The 19522-nt window shown below is 42.5% G+C and overlaps 1 protein-coding gene across 1 annotated transcript in view; it reads left to right on the forward strand.

Moving 5' to 3' along the window:
- The window catches only part of LOC106573924 (paralemmin-1), a 68218-nt gene that overhangs the window by 29962 nt on the left and 18734 nt on the right, over positions 1–19522 (forward strand). The window contains exons 2-3 of the mRNA XM_014149387.3: positions 383–428; positions 6559–6639. Coding sequence (XP_014004862.1) covers positions 383–428; positions 6559–6639 — 127 coding nt within the window. The remainder of the gene's footprint in view (positions 1–382; positions 429–6558; positions 6640–19522) is intronic.

Consider the following 19522-nt stretch of genomic DNA (forward strand, 5'->3'; position numbering starts at 1 on the left):
CTTACCCATACTTCTCAACATCAACATGTTTCAGATGCAAAGAGACCCATAGTATCTAAGAACACAAACCTATTAGACTGGTTGTGTCTTCAGAATGTTGTCTTCACGGCCAATTGTTTTGTGGGTTTCTCGTTAACCGTGTTAAACATCATCCCTCTCTCTCCATCTCTCTTTCCCCCTTCCTCTACCCACCATTTTCTTCTTTCTACCACCCTTCCATCACTCCCCTCTCTCCCCCTCTCCCTACCTCTGTTTCTCCCTCCCCTTCTCCCTCTCTCTCTTCCCTCTCTTTCTCTCTCCCTAACTGTCTTTCTCTCTCCCTACCCTTCTCCCTCTCTTTCTCTCTTTCTCTCTCTCTCAATTGTCTCTCTCTTTCTGGCAGGATGTCTGAGGGGCTGTCACAGCAGGAGAGAATCCAGGCTATAGCGGTAAGTGATGAGATCATCATCCCACATGTGTTACACTGTTACACTCTCACCCTCAAAACACTTTCTATACAGTACAATCTACACAGATTGACATACTCCTACATTACTGAGCAGGGAAACGATTGCAGCACCTAATATGCTTGTATACAGTAGTAGATGGACTGGTTTGGGTTTGATGGATTTTTATTGGAGATTTCCTCATCCACGTTTCATTTCCGAGGGTGTTCCATGAGCGCATTCATCTTTTGCGGCTTTAATCATTCATTCTTACCAACTGGGAAGGATAATTAAAACCTTTCATTCCTAAGCCCGTGTCTTTCAGCCCCAAACTCGCTCTCTCCTCTCCTCCATCTTGCTCTCCTTCTAACAATCTTTCGCTATGTCTTTATCTGCCCTACACACACACACACACACACACACACACACACACACACACACACACACTCAATTATCTTTAAAGATTCTGCCTTATTCTATCTCTGCCTGGATGAGGAGAGGGGTACTCACCTGTCTCTATCTCTACCTCCATCTCTACCTCCATCTCTACCTCCATCTCTCGCTCCCCCTTCCTCTACCCACCCTTTTCCCTCCCCCTCTCCCTACCTCTCTTTCTCCCTCCATCTCTCTCTTTCTGTCTACTTCTCTCATTCTTTCAATTTAATTCATACCCTTTTTAATAATGAGCAAAACCTACAGACAGACCCAGTGCTGCAGACTGCACAGTTTAAATAGGCACTGTAAATAAAAATGCTAACAAACACTCACTTCCAATACAGCCTCGTGCCAAAACTCTCAACTCCCCTCCCCTCTCTTTCTATCAGCCCTATGTCTTCCATAACGATAGTAAAATAATTTAGCTTATTCTGCCCACAGGGTAATTGAACCCACTACCATAGTGTTATAAACTCTGCACTCTAACCAACTGAGCCAGCCATCTTTAACCTTTTATTTAACTAGGCAAGTCAGTTAAGATCAAATTCTTATTTACAATGACAGCCTACCCTGGGCCAATTGTGCACCACCCCATGGGACTCCCAATCACAGTTGGATGTGATGCAGCCTGGATTTGAACCAGGGACTGCAGTAATGCCTCTAGCACTGAGATGCAGTGTCTTAGACCGCTGCACCACTCGGGAGCCACTCTTCACTGTAGTACTATGGCTGACCCTGTAAAACAACACATACATTTCACTGCACCTATCCAGTGTATGTGACAATAAAACATATACGGTGCATTCGGAAAGTATTCAGACCCCTAGACTTGTTCTACATTTTGTTACATTACAGCCTTACTCTAAAATTGATTAAATTGTTTATTTTTCCTCATCAATCTACACACAATACCCCATAATGACAAATCAAAAACTGATTTTTAGAAATGTATGCAAATGTATAAAATAAAAAAAACATAAGTATTCAGACCCTTTACTCAGTACTTTGTTGAAGCACCTTTGGCAGTGATTACAGCCTTGAGTCTTCTTTGGTATGACGCTACAAACTTGGCACACCTGTATTTGGGGAGTTTCTCCCATTCTTCTCTGCAGATCCTTTCAAGCTCTGTCAGGTTGGATGGGGAGCGTTGCTGCACAGTTATTTTCAGGTCTCCCCAGAGATTTTTGATCGGGTTCAAATCCGGGCTCTGGCTGGGCCACTCAAGGACATTCAGAGATTTGTCCCCAAGCTACTCCTGCGTTGTTCTTGGCTTTGTGCTTAGGGCCGTTGTCCTGTTGGCAGATGAATCTTTGCCCAAGTCTGAAGTGATGAGTGCTTTGGTGTAGGTTTTCATCAAGGATCTCTCTGTACTTTGCGTCGTTCATCTTTCCCTCGATCCTGACTAGTCTCCCAGTCTCTGCCGCTGAAAAATCATGGGCATTAATATGAAGTTGGTCCCCCCTTTACTGCTATTACAGCCTCCACTATTCTGGAATGGCTTTCCACTAGATGTTGGAACATTGCTACAGGGACTTGCTTCCATTCAGCCACAAGAGCATCGGTGAGGTTGGGCACTGATGTTGGGCGATTAGGCCTGGCTCGCAGTCGGCATTCCAATTCATCCCAAAGGTGTTCGATGGAGTTGAGGTCAGGGCTCTATGCAGGCCAGTCAAGTTCTTCTACACCGGTATCAACCAACCGTTTTTCTGTATGGACCTCGCTTTGTGCACGGGGCATGCTGAAACAGGAAAGGGCCTTCCCGAAACTGTTGCCACAAAGTTGGAAGCACAGAATCGTCTACGTTGTAGCGTTAAGATTCAGCACTCGGCGGTCCCATTCTGTGAGCTTGTGTGGCCTATCACTTCGTGGCTGAGCCGTTGTTGCTCCTAGACATTTCCACTTTACAGTAACGGCAGAAATTTGACCAACTGACTTGTTGGAAAGATGGCATCCATCATAAGATGGCTTCCTATGACGGTGCCACGTTGAAAGTCACTAAGCTCTTTAGTAAGGCCATTATACTGCAAATGTTTACTATGGAAATTGCATGGCTGTGTGCTCGAGTTTATACACTTGTTAGCAACGAGTGTGGCTGAAGTAGCCGAATCCCCCAGAGACATTCAAAACGGGCCAAAATAGATTTGAAAGGTACAGAGTAGCTTCAGGCTTAAACTTGAAAAATGTGGCATTTCAAGTTAATACACTGATTTACTCTATGGGTGATGAAGCCGAGGATATATTAAATCCTTCACCTTTGGCTGAGGAAGAGAAACATAACTACAGTGCCATTAAGACTGTTTTGAAATGCATTTCCTATGGCTAGGTTTAGAGAGCTAGGTTTAATGTGGGCAAACAGGAGCAGGGTGAAACCGCTTTATCACAGCTTTTCACAAGCTTGCGGAACATTATCATTTTGGCTCACTCAGGGAAGAACTGATCTGAGATCGGATTGTAGCGTGAATAAGAAATATCTCACTTTCTGAAAAGTTACAGTTGGATTCCTAGCTTACCTTGTCAAAAGCTATGCAGTGGCAGCTCTATGCAGAATGAAGAGAGGGAGGAAATACATGCATTTTCATACTGTGCTAAAAAAAACTGAGGGGAACAGAGACAGAGACAGATGTGGAGAAAACAATCACAGACAGGGCCAGTTTATCCAACACAGAGCAAAGATGGATAGAACGAGGTGTTGGCTATCACATTGGCATGTGAAAGGCTCAGCCAATAACTTATTACCTTACCCCCCAGTGTCCCCCCACCCCCAATGTTCCCCTACTCCCAATGCCCCCCACCTCCCCAGTGTTCCCCCACTCTCCAGTGTCCCCCCACCCCCAATAGGCTGATAGTTTCAACCATATTGCTCACACCTATCCAATTATTCTCTGATCAACAATTGCCTGGGTTTAGGGGCAAGTGGATTGTCTTTGATTGGGGTTTAGTTGGCAGGCTTGTGAATTGTATTTCTATGGCTTGGCACTGGCTTGGCGCTGGCTTGGAGCTGGCTTGGAGCTGGCTTGGAGCTGGCTTGGAGCTGGCTTGGAGCTGGCTTGGAGCTGGCTTGGAGCTGGCTTGGAGCTGGCTTGTCTGGAGACAGAGCAGAGAGGAAGTCATGGAGAGTATGGCCAGATCTTTTAAACATAATACCCTGCCACCAGTTGCGATTGGTGCTGTTTAAATTTAAGGAAGATACATTGTTTTATGAAAACGGCCTTATTTCTATTACAGCATGTTGAATGACTGTCATTCATATTCCATTCACTCAGTTCAATGTAACATCGATAGGTTTAGGCTACTACATGATACTCACATTTTCCCTGTACCCATCATGAGGTTGTTACAACCAAGCCTATGAATTAAAGTTCCTCTGTCCAGTGTCTGTGTTATTTTGCCCATCTTAATCTTTTCTTTTTATTGGCCAGTCTGACACATTGCTTTTTCTTTGCAACTCTGCCTAGAAGGCCAGCATCCCGGAGTCGCCTCTTCACTGTTGACGTTGAGACTGGTGTTTGTGGGTACTATTTAATGAAGCTGCAAGTTGAAGACTTGTGAGGCATCTGTTTCTCAAACTAGACACTCTAATGTACTTGTCCTCTTGCTCAGTTGTGCACCGGGGCCTCCCACTCCTCTTTCTATTCTGGTTAGGGCCAGTTTGCGCTGTTCTGTGAAGGGAGTAGTACACAGCGTTGTACTAGATCTTCAGTTTCTTGGCAATTTCTCGCATGGAATAGCCTTCATTTCTCAGAACAAGAATAGAGTGATGAGTTTCAGGAGAAAGTTCTTTGTTTCTGGCTATTTTGAGCCTGTAATCGAACCCATAAATGCTGATGCTCCAGATACTCAACTAGTCTAAAGAAAGCCAGTTTTATTGCTTCTTTAATCAGAACAACAGTTTTCAGCTGTGCTAACATAATTGCAAAATGGTTTTCTAATGATCAATTAGCCTTTTAAAATGATAAACTTGGATTAGCTAACACAACGTGCCATTGGAACACAGGAGTGATGGTTGCTGATAATGGGCCTCTGTACGCCTATGTAGATATTACATAAAAAATCTGCCGTTTCCAGCTACAATAGTCATTTACAACATTAACAATGTCTGCACTGTATTTCTGATCAATTTGATGTTATTTTAATGGACAAAAACAAGACAAGGACATTCCTAAGTGACCCCAAACTTTTGAACGGGAGTGAATTTAGTATAGTTTTATACAAAAAGCCTAACTTTTTAAAATGTTTCACTGTTTTTATTTTATTAAATTCACTGAGTAGGATGGTCCTCCCCTTCCTCCTCCTCGGAGCCTCCTTTGCCTGGCACAATGAGAAATGCACGGCTCATTGTGTGCATGTGTATGTGTGTGTTGTTGTGGGGGAAGAACATTTTGGAAGTGGGCTGCTCATTTGATTGTTACATGGATCCGGCCGCTGATCCAGCCCCTTGTACCGCGCTTGAACAGCCTGGGATATAAGTGCAAGTTGGCGAACTGATATTTGTCAGTCTCGGCCACGTACATAGGCTTACGGTATGTGGCCTTCAGATGGCACACCTGTCTCAGACTACGGCAAAGTAACTGGCAAGGTACTGCTCTGTTTCAGCCGTTAAGGGCAGCCTAGCTGTGTGGACAAGGTGCTTTTTGTATCCTTAAGTGTCCTTGTATCGCAGAACCTTTAAATGTTTGAATCCGTCTTGATGTTATATGATTGGTGGATTCAAATAAAGTATTTAAAATGTGTGTGTGTGTTTGCGTGCATCTGTTCATGTGTGTGTTTGGGAGGTTGAATATAAGGACTTGAAAAAGTCCAAGTCATCTTGGGGCATAAGAGAGTCACGCCATGTGTTCCTATAGCCTCAAGTAAAACATTTCTATCCAGCAAACCTTCTGTATACTCAACATAGAGCACATATTGATTTAGATTAGTCACCTTATCCAGCACTGTATGAAGTTCAGCCTAGAATGCCCTTTCAAACAACTATTTCATGTCAAAATACCAAGCCTGAAGGAGGGACACTGTGACACAACACATGCCAAAGTATGTAATTGTTGAACAGGACAGCTCTTTAGGAGGAGAGTGTCTATGGTTTCCTCTGTACTTGCTAGAGTGGAATGGCCTAGTAAATCATCTCTGTAGTTGGCCACTACAGCCACAGGGTCTGTGTCAGGACTGTAGCTCTTCTAACAGTGTGGACCTTTCATTTCTCTATTACTATGACCTGTGGTAGATTGTATTTACTGAGGAGATTGAATGGACAGTCTGGACAGTAGCCTCTCTGTAAATACACACGAGAATAAAAAGTATTCTTGTATATTTCTGTACATACTCGAATATGGTTAGTACTGGTGTTTAGTAGATGAAAGTTTGAGTTTTTAAGTTTTTATTCCAGCTGAGGAGTCCAAGACACAAACAAATGAGGCCAAATATCAGTTGCACTGGGCATTTAGTGCCATAATGGACCATTCACTGATTACTCACTGTTATGTCACTGTTTACTAGAAAACGGAGACGATCCTAGTGTTGCTGGCACTATGCCCCAATCCACTGAGCAACAGGAACCTACAGGGGTAGAACAGGTTGCCAATGTTTCTTAGGGTGATCATATCATCTCTACTCTGCCCATGCTTCCTCTTTACCTTGACTGTCTTTCCTCAAACTGACCGTCTTCTACCCTGATAATGACAGTGTTTTCCCTATGCAACAACAGGAGAAGAGGAAGAGGCAGACAGAGATCGAGAACAAGAAGAGGCAGCTGGAAGATGACAGGAGACAGCTTTCACATCTCAAGGTAAGAAGGGGGACCGGGGACATGATTGGACACTGGGGGAAGGGAGGCACTGAGGGGTGGGGGACACTGGGGGGTGGGGGGACACTGAGGGGGACTGGGGAGACACTGAGTGGTGGGGGGACAAGGGGGAACTGGGGGTTGGGGGAAAGCTGGTATGTCATTCTCTGGTACGCTACGCTCTGGTACGTCATGCTTTGGTACGCTACGCTCTGGTACGTCATGCTCTTGTATGCTACGCTCTTGTACGCTACGCTCTTGTACGTCATTCTCTGGTACGTCATGCTCTGGTACGCTACGCTCTGGTACGCTACGCTCTGGTACGTCATGCTCTGGTACATCATGCTCTGGTACGTCATGCTCTGGTACGTCATGCTCTGGTACGTCATGCTCTGGTACGTCATGCTCTGGTACGTCATGCTCTGGTACGTCATGCTCTGGTACGTCATGCTCTGGTACGTCAAGCTCTGGTACGTCAAGCTCTGGTACGTCATGCTCTGGTACGTCATGCTCTGGTACGCTACGCTCTGGTACGTCATGCTCTGGTACGTCATGCTCTGGTACGTCATGCTCTGGTACGTCATGCTCTGGTACGTCATGCTCTGGTACGCTACGCTCTGGTACGTCATGCTCTGGTACATCATGCTTTGGGACGTCATGCTCTGGTACGTTACGCTCTGGTATGTCATGCTCTGATACGTCATGCTCTGGTATGTCACGCTCTGGTACGTCATGCTTTGGGACGTCATGCTCTGGTACGTCATGCTCTGATACGTCATGCTCATGTACTTCATGCTCTGGTACGTCATGCTCTGCTACGTCACGCTCTGGTAAGGCTATTCAGACATTTTAATGAGGTCTGGGTTTTTAATGAACTTGAGGTCCAATAGCTGAAATTGCATTGAGTGTGATGGTTTCCTACGCCCTTTCTTTTTAATATGTTGTTTATTTATGAGTGCTGTGTTGATGCATCAGATTTTAGTGTGGTCGTTAACCGTGCCAGTAGGGCCTGGCAGGAACTGGGCATCAAGTCCTAAAAGTCTAGAGGGGTAGAGGGGAGTCCCTATAGAATAGGCATAGCAGGAGAGCACTCTGAGATCTTGAAGGACTTGGCTGGGGCTGCTAGAATTGAACTTGTGCGCTGGGCATCAGTAAAGGGTGTATGTGTGTGTGCACGCGTGTGTGTGTGTTTGCATAAGCGTACGTGTGCATGTGTGTGTGTGCGTGTGTGTGCGTGTGTGCATGCATATGTGCGCGTGTGTTTGTTTGTGTGTGTGTGTGTGTGTGTGTGTGTGTGTGTGTGTGTGTGTGTGTGAGAATGTGTGTATTCAAGGGTCCTGAAGGCACATGGCTGGACAGAGGAAGCTCTATGCTCAGACAGCGGAAGAAGAATAAAAATACCAAACAGTTTGGCTAAAAGGACATCCTGTTTTGGGGCAGGAAAAAGACACACTTCCCCTGCTAAATATGCACCGCATTGTCTTGTCCTGCTTTACTTTCAGCTACTTTAGCTGCATTGTTGTATATTGGAAATTTGGTTTGGTGTCGTCGCTTTTGCTTGCATTGCTTTTTGCTTTTATTCAGTTTCTTATACTGCAGTTTGTGGCCTCTGAAACATTTAAACATACACTTTCATCGCTTTACAATTACCATTCACTTCAGTTATAATTCACTTTTTGAAACAAGAGTAAACCCTTTTAGTAGATTGACTTGAACCAATCTCCATATTGGATTCTACTACTGTTCTATTTTCTTCTGTTTGTTTGTCCAATGGATGGATTGAGCATGAATGGATAGTAAGCAGGACTCCACATATGATGCATCCCTAATGGCAAGCAATTCCCTAAATAGTGCACTACTTTTAACCAGGGCCCATTTTGGGAATAGCGTGTCATTTGGGCCGCATACATAGTCATTAGTGAGGCAGCTAATACAGCTATCCCAACGCAAGCAGAGAGGAGCCAGCCGGCCAGCCAGAGAGAGATAAGATCCAAAAACTGGATTCAGTAGCCGTTTCCATGGAGATCAACTGCCCAGTCAGCAGGCACACAACAGAGAGAGAGAGAGAATATACATAGATAGAAACAGAGATAAATATACAAACTGTTTATTTATTTTACCTTTCATACTTCAACTATTTGCACATTGTTACAACACTGTACATAGCCAATAATATAAAATTTTAAATGTCTATATTCTTTTAACATTTTGTTAAAAGTGTAATGTTTACTGTGCAATGTAAATATGTTTCCCATGCTAATAAACCCTTTAAATTGAAATTGAATTGAGAGAAAGAGAGGGGATATAAAGAGAGAGAGAGAGAGAGAGAGATGCAGGAAGCTGAATGTTGAGTGAATACAGACCAGTATGGCTGACCAATAGCAGTGTGTTGCCTGTGCAGTTGGCTAGGTGACCTGTATCATTCTACACCCCTACCTTTGACAAACCCAGTCAAATAATTTGACAGCACACACTAACCCCGCCCATGATAACATCTTTGAATCCTCATTGGTCCTCTCGATCAATGTGAAATAAAATAATTATTATAATAACATATGCCATTTAGCAGATGCTTTTATCATGCTTTCACACATTTTACATGCTCTACCAACTGAGCTACAGAGGCCCATTGCCTAACAGTCAGTGTAGAAATAGAACCACTGATTACATTAATACAAGTATTGGAATATAAAAACTACACAAACATACAAATCGGACACATCCAAAGACAATTGCTAAATAGTGATGACTTGTGTGTATGGTGTAATGTTTGGTCCCCTCTCTTGAGAGCATGTTCCTGACCGTGTGTTAGAATGTTGTTGTAGCCAGGCTCTGCTGGTTCCCTTGTTAAGAAAGGTCAGTCGCTGATTAAAGGAAGGGACTGGTCCCCGGAAACCACTCAAGGACACTAATAGTCAGGGGAGTGGGCCACCAAATGGCAATGACACGTCAGGATAAACACACACACACACACACACACACACACACACACACACACACTCTCTGTCCAAATAGAGGGCTAAGAACTCCGTTCTTTATCAATCTGTACTCTGAAAAGACATGATTCATTTGTCATTCTGTGGTCAATGAAATGGATGAAGAAGCGATTGTTCAAATCCAAATCAAATGTTATTGGTCACATACACGTGTTTAGCAGATGTTATTGCGGGTGTAGCAAAATGCTTGTGCTTCTAGCTTCGACAGTGCAGTAATATCTAACAAGTAATATCTAACAGTTTCACAACATATACCCAAAATACACGTAAATCTAAGTAAGGAATGGATTAAGAATACAGTGGGGAAAAAAGTATATGATCCCCTGCTGATTTTGTACGTTTGCCCACTTACAAAGAAATGATCAGTCTATAATTTTAATAGTAGGTTTATTTGAACAGTGAGAGACAGAATAACAACAAAAAAATCCAGAAAAACACATGTCAAAAATGTTATAAATTGATTTGCATTTTAATGAGGGAAATAAGTATTTGACCCCTCTGCAAAACATGACTTAGTACTTGGTGGCAAAACCCTTGTTGGCAATCACAGAGGTCAGACGTTTTTTTGTAGTTGGCCACCAGGTTTGCACACATCTCAGGAGGGATTTTGTCCCACTCCTCTTTGCAGATCTTCTCCAAGTCATTAAGGTTTCGAGGCTGACGTTTGGCAACTCGAACCTTCAGCTCCCTCCACAGATTTCCTATGGGATTAAGGTCTGGAGACTGGCTAGGCCACTCCAGGACCTTAATGTGCTTCTTCTTGAGCTACTCCTTTGTTGCCTTGGCCGTGTGTTTTGGGTCATTGTCATGCTGGAATACCCATCCACGACCCATTTTCAATGCCCTGGCTGAGGGAAGGAGGTACTCACCCAAGATTTGACGGTACATGGCCCCGTCAAATGATGCGGTGAAGTTGTCCTGTCCCCTTTGCAGAAAAACACCCCCAAAGCATAATGTTTCCCCCTCCATGTTTGACGGTGGAGATGGTGTTCTTGGGGTCATAGGCAGCATTCCTCCTCCTCCAAACACGGCGAGTTGAGTTGTTGCCAAAGAGCTCCATTTTGGTCTCATCTGACCACAACACTTTCACCAGTTGTCCTCTGAATCGTTTAGATGTTCATTGGCAAACTTCAGACGGGCATGTATATGTATTCTTCAGCTGGGGGACCTTGCGGGCGCTGCAGGATTTCAGTCGTTCACGGCGTAGTGTGTTACCAATTGTTTTCTTGGTGACTATGGTCCCAGCTGCCTTGAGATCATTGACAAGATCCTCCCGTGCAGTTCTGGGCTGATTCCTCACTGTTGTCATGATCATTGCAACTCCACAAGGTGAGATCTTGCATGGAGCCCCAGGCCGAGGGAGATTGACAGTTCTTTTGTGTTTCTTCCATTTGCGAATAATCGCACCAAATGTTGTCACCTTCTCACCAAGCTGCTTGGCGATGGTCTTGTAGCCCATTCCAGCCTTGTGTAGGTCTACAATCTTGTCCCTGACATCCTTGGAGAGCTCTTTGGTCTTGGCCACGGTGGAGAGTTTGGAATCTGCTTGATTGATTGGTTCTGTGGACAGGTGTCTTTTATACAGGTAACAAACTGAGATTAGGAGCACTCCCTTTAAGTGTGCTCCTAATCTCAGCTCGTTACCTGTATAAAAGACACCTGGGAGCCAGAAATCTTTCTGAATGAGAGGGGGTCAAATACTTATTTCCATCATTAAAATGAAAATCAATTTATAACATTTTTGACATTCGTTTTTCCCGATATTTTTGTTGTTATTCTGTCTCTCACTGTTCAAATAAACCTAACATTAAAATTATAGACTGATCATTTCTTTGTCAGTGGGCAAACATACAAAATCAGCAGGGGATCAAATACTTTTTTCCCCCACTGTATATACATATATGTCAGAGCAGCATTGGACTAAGATACAGTGGCTTAGTATAGAATACAGTATATACATATGAGATGGGTGATGCACTATTTACACACAATTAAAGGGACTAAGATACCGTAGAATAGTATAGAGTACAGTTTCTACATATGAGATGAGTAATGCAAGATAGAGACATTATTAAAGTGGCTCGTGTTTCATTTCCTTAAAGGGGCCAGTGATTCCTAATCTATGTCTATAGTCAGCAGCCTCTGATGTGCTGGAGATGGCTGTTTAACAGTCAGTGGTGTAGTATAGAATACAATACAGTATATACTTATGAAATGGGGGATGCAATATTTTAACACAATTTAAAAGTGACTAAGATACTGTAGAATAGTGTGGAGTGCAGTTTATACATATGAGATGAGTAATGTTAGATACGGAACATTATTAAAGTGGCTCGTGATCCGTTTGTAAAATGGGCCAGTGATTCCTAATCTGTGTCTATAGGCAGCCGCTTCTGATGTCCTAGTGATGGCTGTTTAGCAGTCTGATGGCCTTGAGATAGAAGCTGTTTTTCAGTCTCTCGGTCCCAGCTTTGATGCACCTGTACTGACCTCGCCTTCTGGATGATGTGGGGTGAACAGGCAGTGGCAAACACAACAGGCATTAAGCATGTTAGAGTAAAACACATATTTATGTTAAGTGACCAGTGTGTTTGCATTCTGTTTTTTTCAGTCTCACAGTAGACATTGTTTTATTTCTGTTTATTTTTGATTAGTGCAGGGATGTGTACAGTATAGACTATTGGTCGTGAGGATGGACAACAGGGCTGCGAAAGGTCAATGCTCTCCCAACTCAATCAGTCCATGAAACGGACTGAAATTCAACTCAATTTGCATTGGCCCATTATTGTCGATAAAGATACTTTCGATTTCTTAATTGAATTTCAATCCATTTTCTCAGTTGAGTAATACAAATAGAAATGGCCCCTGTTGGACACAGGAAGTATGGTAGCAAAACAGGAAAGGATGTCCCTTTGGGACTCACAGTACCACAAAATGCAGCTTGTTTCTTATAGTTATAGTTTTCTGTCAATTTCAGTTCAGTTCAACTCCTGCTTATTTCCCAATAGTCCATTTGGAAATATGACAAGGATATTGAGAAGCTATTACAGTGTCTTGCACATAACTTTGATCTTCTGATCATGTTTGATTTGTAGAAAAAAGTATAATGTGAAGCTAACTGTGCCCCTGATCTGATCTTTTACAAATTAATGAAACAATATTTTCACTGACCATCCCAGTTGGAGTGTAAGTGTATGTGTACCGTATCTGTGCGTGTCAGTATGCACGTGTGTGTGTGTGTCTATGAGTATGCACACATCTACTGTATGTGTGTTGCTTGTTTAAGGGGCATCCTGCTCCGCTGGAACAATGGCTCAAACACAGGTCACACGTGCAGGATCGGCTGTGGCTGTCCTCTTGCATCCGCCAGGGCGATGGTGTGTGTGTGTGCGTGCGTGGAAGGGTGTGAACAAGCGATGATGTCACCCAATCATAGAGCTCACCAGGGGAGGGGCAGGGAGAGAGGGATGAGAGAGAGAAAGAAGAGGAAGGACAAGAAGAGAGCGTATAGACATTAGAGAGGTGGAGTAGAGAGGATTGTGACAGCAGATTTTCTCTCCTTGTGTCATCAAAGAGAGGTGGCAGGGATATAGAAACTAATGCTCAGACCAAGGTCTCTTTTACAGATGAGCCATGCTCTAGGGTTTATCGGTGACAAATGGCCTACACTCTTCAGGCCTTTTGGTTGAGGTAGCTATTATGATATTAGTTAAAGGCCCAATGCAGCCGGTTTTATCTCAATATCAAATCATTTCTGGGTAACAATTAAGAAATCTTACTGAGAGGTTTGGGACTCTCTTTCTTATTGGTCTAATTATGTCACTAGGCAGGCCTGGTAATGTCACCAGGCAGGACAAAACTCCATCCCATCAAAACAGGCAGAAATGTCAGGCGGTCTTTTCAAACAGCTCTTACACTAAAAGGGCATTATCATCATTTTCACAATTTCACAGTATTAGTCCAACCACATATTGTGGAAATATATATAAAACACAGGACAATCAAATGTTTTACTGCACTGGGCCTTTAATAAGAATATGCTAAATAAGCAATATAGAAAATATAATATATTATGTTATGTTATCTGTCTGTTATATTCACGTTAGCATTGTTTCAAAGGCCTTGGTATCCAGTATGCACACACCAACAGGGATATGCCACATGATTTTGAGGGCGGCTATGCCTCCATGTGAGCCTTGGGTGTAGTAGGCTACTGTACACTCTTAGAAAAAAGGGTTCAAAAAGAGTTCAAAAAGAGTTCTTCAGCTGTCCCCCATACAAAATGATTGTCACATACACCGGAGAGGTGCAGTAAAATGCGCTGTTATATAGGGTCAGTCATAGTAGTACGGTGCCCCTTGTACAAATTAGGGTTAAGTGCCTTGCATCAAATCAAATTGTATTTGTCACATGCACCGAATACAACAGGTGTAGACCTTACAGTGAAATGTTTACTTACAAGCCCTTAACCAACAATGCAGTTTTAAGAAAATACCTAAAAAATACCTAAAAAAGTAATAGATGAGAATAACAAATGATTAAAGAGCAGCAGTAAATAACAATAGCGGGGCTATATACAGGGGGTACCGGTACAGAGTCAATGTCAATGTGCGGGGCCCCGGTGTTGAGGTAATTGAGGTTATATGTACATGTAGGTAGAGTTATTAAAGTGACTATGCATAGATAATAACAGAGAGTAGCAGCAGCATTACGGCGGGGGGGGGGGGGGGGGGGGGCAATGCAAATAGTCTGGGTAACCATTTGATTAGCTGTTCAGGAGTCTTATGGCTTGGGGGTAGAAGCTGTTTAGAAGCCTCTTGGACCTCTGACACCGCCTGGTATAGAGGTCCTGGATGGCAGGAAGCTTGGTCCCGGTTATGTACTGGGCCATACGCGCTACACTCTGTAGTGCCTTGCGGTCAGAGGCCGAGCAGTTGCCATACCAGGCAGTGATGGAACCCGTCAGGATGCTCTCGATGGTGCAGCTGTAAACCCTTTTGAGGATCTGAGGACCCTTGCCAAATCTTATCAATTTCCTAAGGGGGAATAGGTTTTGTCCTGCCCTCAACACGACTGTCTTGGTGTGCTTGGACCATGTTAGTTCGTTGGTGATGTGGACGCCAAGGAACTTGAAGCTCTCAACCTGCTCCACTACAGCCCCGTCTATGAGATTGGGGGCATGCTCGGTCCTCCTTTTTCTGTAGTCCACAATCATCTCCTTTGACTTGATCACGTTGAGGGAGAGGTTGTTGTCCTGGCACCACACGGTCAGGTCTCTGACCTCCTCCCTATAGGCTGTCTTATCGTTGTCGGTGATCAGGCCTACCACTGTTGTGTCATCAGCAAACTTAATGATGGTGTTGGAGTTGTACCTGGCCGTGTGGTCATGAGTGAGGGGCCCCAGTGTTGAGGATCAGCGTAGCGGATGTGTTGTTAATTACCCTTACCACCTGGCCCATCAGGAAGCCCAGGATCCAGTTGCAGAGGGAGGTGTTCAGTCCCAGGGTCCTTAGCTTAGTGATGAGCTTCGTGGGCACTATGGTGTTGAACGCTGAGCTGTAGTCAATGAATAGCATTCTCACATAGGTGTTCCTTTTGTCCAGGTGTGAAAGGGCAGTGTGGAGTGCAATAGAAATTGCATCATCTGTGGATCTGTTGGTGCGGTATGCAAATTGGAGTGGGTCTAGGGTTTCTGGGATAATGGTGTTGATGTGAGCTATGACCAGCCTTTCAAAGAATTTCATAGCTACAGACGTGAGTGCTACGGGTCGGTAGTCATTTAGGCAGGTTACCTTAGTGTTCTTGGGCACAGGGACTATGGTGGTCTGCTTGAAACATGTTGGTATTACGGATTCAGACAGGGAGAGTTTGAAAATGTCAAGTAGACATTTGCCTTTTTAGGTTACCACCACAGTGACTAAGCCGTTTGTTTTAAAGTTGCAAAAATGAACCTTTTCTCTGTATCAAGACACTCGCGTGTACCCGCCTCTCTACCATCCCACTTCCGACCCCTGACCGGGTCTCAAACCTGGGTCCAGCGGCTGTCAAACCAACACCGTAACCATTTCACCATAGTCTGTTACTTAAGGTCGCTCACTGTTAGGTTAAGGTTGCCACAATATTAATTATAGCACATGCTCTTATTAATTATGTCAGATTGATGATCTAAGGAAAGAGAACACGGAGATGAAAGGTACTGTAGACTCTATTCATGGCAAGGTGGAGGTGGTGCAAAGGGAGAACAAACAACTTAAAGAAACCTTGCTTGATGTACAGTGTCGATCAATGCGGGACAATCTAATATTTTCAGGGATACCGGAGAATGACAATAGCAGAGGCTGAGGACACAGTCCGAGACTTTATGTCAACTCAACTAAAACTGCCCACTGATGTTGTGCATAATGTCACTTTCTCCAGAGTCCATAGAATAGGTAAGGCCTCTGGAAATAGGCCACAGGCTATTACTGCATGTTTTGACAATTTTAAGCAAAAGGAAATGGCGAAGAGCATGGGCAGAGAACTCAGAAACACTGATTTTGGAATGAATGATCACTTCCCCACCGAGATCAATGAAAGGAGGAAAAAACTATATCCCATCATGAAGGAAAAGCGTTGCCTGAATCAACGAGTCTCCATGGTGATGGATAAACTTTCTATCAGCGGGCAACTGTATCGAGACTCTAGAGTAACTCCCTGGCTATTTTAATCCAATGTTCAAATCTGAGTTTGTGTGTTGTAGTGTATCATGACAACTTCAACTATAACAAATACATGCTCTATTGATCTTCACTTGATAAGGAAAGGGTTGCATATAGCTCAGATTAATGTATGTAGCCTTCCTAACAAAATACATTAGGTTTTTAACTTGGTCAACATAAATAATATTCATATTTTGGCTTTGACCGAAACGCATTTAGATGAATCTGTAAATGATGGGCAAATGAACATTCATGGATATAGTCTACTTAGAAGGGACAGGAATAGGAATGGTGGGGGTGTAGCACTGTACATTCAGAATCATATACCTTTTAAGAGGAGGGGTGACCTTAATGTAAGTCAAGTAGAGGCACTATGGACTCAGGTACATCTGCCTCACCAGGCAGCCATATTGGTAGGATGTGTGTATAGACCTCCTAGCTCTAAGGTGTCCTATCTGGATGACTTATGTACTGGGTTTGACCAGGCTACAGATAGTAACAGAGATGTATTTATCTTGGGTGAGCTTAATATAAATTGGAAGGATCATAATAATTCAAATATAACTAAATTGATGAGATATGCTGAGAACTGTGGTTTGAAACAAATGGTTAATGATACTACTAGATCATCAACTAAGTTGGGTCACCGTTCAGACACGTGCATTGATCTGATCTTCTGTAATAAAAGCCAGATCAATGCCAGTGGGCTGGACAGACCATAATATTGTGACCATAACCATGAACACCAAGGTTCCATACAAACCCCCAAGGATTGTGGTCAAGAGACATTTTAAAAGATTTAATCATGAGCTATTTCAAAATGATTTGGCTGCTGTACCCTGGGAGCTGATTTATCTAGAGGATGATTTAAATCACGCTACAGAATGTTTTATTTATTTGCTCACTGAGGTAATGGACCATCATGCCCAAGTAAGAAAGAGTACAGTTGGGGCTCGTCCATCTCCATGGATTGATGATGAACTCGGTGAGGCTTTTTCTTAAAGAAATATGGCAAAAGTCTTAGCAGCCAAATCTAAACTAGAAATGTATTAACAGAATTATAGAACACTACGCAATTATGCAGTTAAAAATGCTTTTATTGATTGTAAAAATGATTGTAAAACGTTATGGAATACAGTTAAGGGCTTAATTGGTACATTTATCTCATCATACCCATCTAGTGTGGAGGTTGACAGGAGAACAATAACAAAACCAGCTGATATTGCCAATCATTTTGCAGATTTTTTTACAAAGAAAATACATTTACTGAGCGCTAATGTAAACACCCATTCTTCCAAACAAGCTATTGTCCAATGGATTGGCGATCATATTATGAGAAACAAAACCTGCTTTTTTGGTCTACAAATGGTGTCAGTGGAGGAGGTGTTAAACCTATTGAAGTCATTACCCGATGGTAAATCTACAGGTTATGATCTTATGGACAATTCTTTACTTCGCAGAATGCAGCACCACTGAAATACATGTATAATTGGTCACTGGAAAAGGGGATGTTTGTAAAAGTATGGAAGCATGCTAAACCGTGTCCTATTCCGAAAGACAGCAAAGAACCCATTACCCCTGACGATAATCGACCAATTAGTCTACTCCCTTCACTTAGTAAAATATCGGAGGGTATTGTGAGCAGACAAATATGGGAGTACATTTAAAAGAAGGATTTGATTACAGCCAATCAGCATGCTTATCACAAAAACCATTCCACTACCACTGCATTGGTTGACATGACAGACCAGTGGCTCAATGCTATGGATAATGGCAGGTTTGTGGGTGTACTATTTTTAGATTTTAGTGCAGCATTTGATTTAGTGGATCATGAAATAATTTTGACAAAATTATTGCATTATGGTTTTAAGGAGGTAGCATTGAATTGTGTACAGTCATATCTAACTGATAGGAAACAGTCCACCTATATCAATGGTTCATTTTCTTCCCCTCATGCTTTAAACTGTGGAATACTGCAGGGCAGCTGCCTTGGGCCACTTCTTTCCTTAATATATACCAACGACTTTCCTTATGCCTTATCCTTATCTGAAACTCAAGCTACTATGTTTGCAGATGATACTACAAGTTATACAGCAAGTCAATCGGTTCAACAGGTACAGCAAGCTCCACAAGTAGATTTGGAAAATATCAGGGAGTGGGTTTGCCGGAACAAACTTGTTTAAACACCAAGAAAACCAACAAAACCTGGCAGGTCTGTTCCACCAGGAAAAGGCCAAAATATAATGGGATACAATTAAGTATGGGAGGAGGAAGTGGCAGAAATCAAACTACTGGGAGTGCAGCTAGACAACTGCTTAACAGTTATCTCAAATAACTAATCTATGTAAAAATATATATATATTAAAATTATCAGAAGGATAGCAAAATATTTACCAGGAAAGATTCTTAAGCAAATAACACAAGTATTAATTGGGAGTCAGGTGAACTACTGTTCTGTGGTCTGGGGAAATGCATCAGCAAGTAAAGTTAGGAGGTTGCAGATTGCACAGAACAAAGCAGCAAGGATTGTTTTAAGGTGGAGATATGGTTCTTCTGTTGCAGTCATGCTCAGTGCTCTTGGTTGGTCATCAATCAACAAGATAATTGAAAAAAACATGCTTCTTTTATTTCATAATATTCACCATTTAAAACAGCCAAACTCTATTCACAACGGTATTCAGTTGGTAAGAGACAGACATTCAGTAAATACTAGGAATAGATTGTCCACCATCTATGTGTTATCCAGATAGAAAAGAGAAATAGGCAAGAGAACATTTTGATTTAGAGCAATAAAGAAATGAAATAATTGAACTGAGCAAACCAGAAACATTTCAATATATAGATTTAAACAATACTTTAAAACCATTTAAATATAATACATAGGAAAGTTGTGCTGGACTATGGTAGATTAAGAATCAATCTATCTTTTTAGACTGTTAGAGTATTTATTTATCTGGTCAATATGTTAGTGTATTATGTATGTTTGAAACAGTGTGTTATATATGAAAATGTGATCATATTATAAATGTATATGAATGTTTAAGGACTCTTGGAAGAATAGTCCAAATGAGGACTAAAAGAGATCCTAATCAAATCAAATGACTTATTAATTATTGTCACATGCTCTTATGTAATCCTTTATAAAGACTTCAGAACAGGCAGAGGACATGCTCAAAATGTAATTTACATAAC

The sequence above is a fragment of the Salmo salar genome, chromosome 16 (genome assembly GCF_965601325.2).
Source record: "Salmo salar chromosome 16, fSalSal1, whole genome shotgun sequence".
Classification (NCBI taxonomy): domain Eukaryota; kingdom Metazoa; phylum Chordata; class Actinopteri; order Salmoniformes; family Salmonidae; genus Salmo; species Salmo salar.